The 5,000-nt window shown below is 44.9% G+C and overlaps 1 protein-coding gene across 1 annotated transcript in view; it reads left to right on the forward strand.

Annotated features, from left to right (window-relative positions):
* The window catches only part of LOC122266497 (uncharacterized), a 6,999-nt gene that overhangs the window by 1,905 nt on the left and 94 nt on the right, over positions 1-5,000 (forward strand). The window contains exons 2-4 of the mRNA XM_086540296.1: positions 2,174-2,548; positions 2,960-3,069; positions 4,414-5,000. The exon at positions 4,414-5,000 is cut by the window's right edge and continues 94 nt beyond it. Coding sequence (XP_086396422.1) covers positions 2,174-2,548; positions 2,960-3,069; positions 4,414-4,618 — 690 coding nt within the window. The 3' untranslated portion in view covers positions 4,619-5,000. The remainder of the gene's footprint in view (positions 1-2,173; positions 2,549-2,959; positions 3,070-4,413) is intronic.

Here is a 5,000-nt window from a genome sequence, read left to right on the forward strand (position 1 = left end):
TCTCTCTTCTCCCCATTCTCTCTCTCTTCTCCCTACTCTCTCTCTCTCATCTCCCCAATCTGCCTCCCTTTTTCCCACTCTCTCTCTCTCTCGTCTCCCTACATCCATAAGCACCCTCTCCACTCTCCCTCCTACCCCTTCTGTACCCCTTTCGCTACCCCCCCCCCTTTCAAAGAAAAAAAAAACGATAAAAAAAGAAAACGAAAGTAAAAGCTACTTAAGAATGCATGGCGAAACTCAGTGATGAAAGTAAGAGCAGGAGTGAATTAAAAACCTCGGCTAACCTGCTCCAGTTACACGTTCGTGGGTGGGGGTGGGGGTTGGGGTGGGTGTACAGGGTGGGGGTACGGGGGAAGAGGGGTAGAAAGGGGGTTGGGTGGGTTGGTGGGGGTACGAGGGAAGAGGGGTAGAAAGGGGGTTGGGTGGGTTGGTGGGTGGGTGGGTGGGTGGGTGGGTGAGGATGGAGAAGTGAGGGAGAGTACGGAGGAAGGGGTTGGGGTAAAGGGGTAGTGTAGGGGAGAGGATGGGGAAGAGGGACAGGGTAGGAATAATTCAGAAAGGATGGGAGAGGAAAAGGGAGGGTGGGTAGAGTAAGGAAGGTGGAAGGGTGTGGGGAAGGTAGGGAGATGGATGGAGGGGGTAGGGAGTATAGGAAAGGGAGAAGGTTCGGTAAGGAGTAAAGGTATGGAAATGATGTAGGGTAGCAGAGTAGGAAAATAGAGGGGGGGAGGGGGTAGGGGCAGACAGGGATGGATAGGGGGGAAGGGCACTGACTGGAAGGGTAAAGTAAGGAAGGTAGAAGGTAGTGGGAAGGAGAAAGGGGGGTGGGGGGCAGAGGGAGAAGGAGGAGGGGGGGGGGGGATTAGAATGCCCGATACACCTGCTACCCTATTTCGTTTTTTTCTGTTTCTAATTAAAGGCCTGGAATAGGTTTCGCCGTGAGATTAGACCTAATCTATAGGTTATGTCCGGTTTATTACGCCACTGATGGAGGTTGGTAGCTTGGTGAATGGCGCTGTTTTATTAATTTTTTTTTTTTTTTTCTTTCTTTCTTTTTTTCTTTCTTTCTTTTTTTCTTTCTCTTCTCCTTTCTCCTTCTTCTTGTTTTTTTTTTCTTTTCTTTTTGTTCTTCCTTGTCCTCTTCTGTTTTTGGTTCTTTCTATTTCTTTTCTTATCATTCTTTTTTCATTTTTCTTTGTTGCGTTTTTCTTCTCGTTACTGATTTTTTCTCCCTCTAATTGTCTTTCTTTTTTCTTCTTAGTCTTTCCTACTCTTTCTTTTCAGTCTGTTTTTAATATTTTCCTTTTATTACAATCTTTCGTGTTTGTTTTAATTATTTTCTTCTTCTTTCCTTCTTTCTCCTCATTCTTCCTCTTCCTTTTCTCCTCATTCTTCTTATTACCCTTTTCCTCCTTCTCTTTTATTCCCCTGTTCTTCTCCCTTTCCATTTCCTCCTCTTTATTTCCCTAATTCCTTCCGTCTTGTTTTTCTTACCCTTTTCATTTTTCTTCTCCCTGTCTTCCTCCTCCCTTTTTCCCATTTCCTTATATTTTTCTTACCTATTCTATTTTTCTTCTTCCCTTCCTCACCCTCCTCTTTTTTGTTTTCTAACCTATTTTCTTTTTTTCTCTTCTGCCTCTTTCCCCTTTCTACCTTTCTATCTTCCTTTTCTTTTATTATTTCTTACCTCTTTCGTTATTCCTTCTCCCCTTCTTTTTCCTCCTCTTGCTTCCATATTTCATTATTTTTTTCTTGCTTATTCTCTTTCTTCCTCTCTCATTTACCTTATCTTTTATTGTTCTTTTTTATAACGAGTGAAAGCACGAGGGAGAGATGAGGGTACCAAAGTCAATGACTGTTCTCGACTTCTGATATCTCGCTTATATCAATCTAATTTATCTTTTATTATACTTTATTTATCTACTTTCTTTATCTATTTTATTTTATTTTATTTATCCTTTTATAAATAGGATTGAGAAAAAAAGCGGTTTATAGGAGAGGGATGGGTATGGGTAGCCGGGTACGGTGTGATCGAATCAAGATCATCGTTACGATACAGACGACGATAATGATGATGATGATGATGATGAAGGAGTTGATGGTAATGATAGTGACAGTTATAATGATGACGATGTTAATTCCAGTAATTAATTGCGACCCCACTTCCTTACAGGCTGCCCTCCTCGCCCTCGCCCTCGTCCTGGCATCTCCGTCCCCCTCGTCGGCAGCCAAGCTGACGGTGACGGAGCCTCCGGGCTACGTCATCCGCACTCCGGCCATCCCCTTCACCGCGGAGGAGGACCAAGCGAGCGTCGGCAGGGGATTCCAGCAGGCTCCTTCGGCTAATTTCGGATTCCAGCAGGCTCCTTCCATTCCTTCTTCTGTGCCTGCTGCTGCTCCTAGGCCTGCTGCTGCTGCCCCAAGCCCCGCTACTGCTTTTAGGCCCTCTGCTGCTGCGCCTGCTCCTCTTTATCAAGGGCCTGCTGCTGGGTCTGCCGGCGCGCGTGGACAGCAGGCTCTCCAAGGGGCTGCTTCTCAGGGTCCTCAGGTGGGCTTCTTCTTCTGTATTTATTTTATTCATTTATTTATTTATTTATTTATTTATTTATTTATTTATTATTATTATTTTGTTCTTTGTCTCCTTATAATTTCATCAAAAGCGTCGTGGCAGTTATATATAAATTACGCATTCCTCCTCCGAAAATAAAGAATAAAGCAATGCAAGATACAATAGAAAATAAACAGACAATCAAACTGATCAGTGAATTAACTAGAGTCCTGGGGTAGGTCCAGCGATCAGAGACCTAACCTATGAGGTAGACACACCCCATACACAAAAAAAACAACAACAACACAACTAGGATTCTCGAATCAATTAAAACTCCTTCCACAAAGCTTTCTCATAACCTGACTTAACCTAACCTGCCTCCTTCACCCCCCTCCATACTTGCCTTCTCAGGTGCCTGCACAGTACGACTTTGGCTACGCAGTGAGTGCTGATGACGCCGTTGGCAACAGGCTGGATTACGGACACCAGGAGGAACGCAACGGGGCACAGACAGCCGGCAGGTGGGTCTGGTTTCTTGGTCTGGCTTTCGCGTTTTCTAGCTCTCTTTCTCTTTTTCTTTTTTTTCTTTCTGTCTCTCTCTCGATCTCTATCTCTTTCTGTCTGTCTGTCTGTCTCTCTCTCTTTCTATCTCTCTCTCTATATCTATTTATCTCTCTCTCTCTCTCTCTCTCTCTCTCTATCTATCTATCTATTTTTCTCTCTCTCTTACGCACACACACACACACACACACACACACACACACACACACACACACACACACACACACACACAAACGCACAGCCACACACACACACAAACGCACAGACACATACACACTCACCTTAACCTTTAAACAACAACCACAAAAACAACAACAACACAGCACTTTCTCCTTCCCCTCTTCACTCCACTAAGGAAGAAAAGCTCCTGTTACTTCTTTGTGAACTGCCCCTCCTTTTCTCTTCTGTGTAACCCGGTCTCTTTTTTGCTCTGTTCTAGTTTGTGTCTGTTTCTCTCTCTGTCTATGTGTGTTTGTCTTTCTGTCTGTCTCCCGCTCACTCAATCTCTTTGTCTGGGTTTGTTTTTATCTCTCTCTCTTTCTCTGTCTCTCTTTTTCTCTCTGTCTCTCTCTCTCTGTCTCTCTCTCTCTCTCTCTCTCTCTCTCTCTCTCTCTCTCTCCCTCTCTCCCTCTCATCATTTTAAGGCTTGAAAGGCTTGAAATTGCTCTAATTATCTATCTAGAGTAATATTCCCATGGTAGCTGGTATTGCTCAGATATTATTTATAAATAATTATTTACTCTTCCGATAAGTTACTTTCATACTCGTCTTTCCGTCCTCTTCAGTCTCCACTCTTCCACTTAAATCTACTACATTCCACTATAATCCATTTTGTTCCACTTTGATCCCTCGTCATCAACCTGACTTTACTTTAATCCCATTCACCTAAATCTATTTTAATTTATCTTTAATCTATCTCAATCAACTCATTTTCAACCAAATTCATCTTAGTCAATCCTCTTTCACCTAATTTAACCACAATCCATCTCCTACCAACCCACCGTCATCCACCAAATCCCCACTCACCAACCCACCTAACTCCACCTCCCAATCCACCAAAATCCCCACTCACCAATCCACCTAACTCCACCTACCAATCCACCCCCACCAAAATCCCCACTCACCAACCCACCTAACTCCACCCACCAAAATCCCCACTCACCAACCCACCTAACTCCACCTCCCAATCCACCAAAATCCCCACTCACCAACCCACCTAACTCCACCTACCAATCCACCCTCACCCACCAAAATCCCCACTCACCAACCCACCTAACTCCACCTACCAATCTACCAATCCACAGCTACTTCGTCCGGCTCCCCGACACCCGCCTGATGCGAGTGGAATACACTGTGGACGAGTTCGGCTTCCACCCTATTGTCACCTTTGAGGGCGAGGCCGTGTACCCCGACGTCGCCTCTCCTGTTGGTTCTCCTGTTGGTTCTCCTATTGGTTCTCCTTCTGCTCGCCGTCCTGACCAGCTCTACGCAGCACCGAGTCGGAAGTAGAAACAGGGAAGAAGATTGAAGGACGTGATAATGGAGGGTGGGAGAGATGGAGGGAAGGATTAGGGAGAGGAGGAGAAGGAGAAAGACAGAGGAGTAAATGGAGGTAAAAGAGAGGAGGGGGAGGAGTAAGGGAGAATGGGAGAGAGAGGGAGGCTATGATGGTTGTGTCGCCGCATTTGGAGCTCTCGGAGGGAGAGTAAACACACGTACACGAATAGTGGGTGAGAGAGAGAGAGAGAAAGGGAGAGAAATAGGGAATGAAAGAGATGAGAGAAGAGAGAGAATGAGAGAAGGAGAGAAAGAAAGAAAGAGAGGAAGATATAGGAAGAACGAGATGGAGAGAGAGAGAGAAAGAGAAAGAGAGAGAGAGAAAAAAAAGAGA

The sequence above is a fragment of the Penaeus japonicus genome, unplaced genomic scaffold (genome assembly GCF_977035675.1).
Source record: "Penaeus japonicus unplaced genomic scaffold, GWHDUDI00000001_assembly GWHDUDI00000010, whole genome shotgun sequence".
NCBI lineage: Eukaryota > Metazoa > Arthropoda > Malacostraca > Decapoda > Penaeidae > Penaeus > Penaeus japonicus.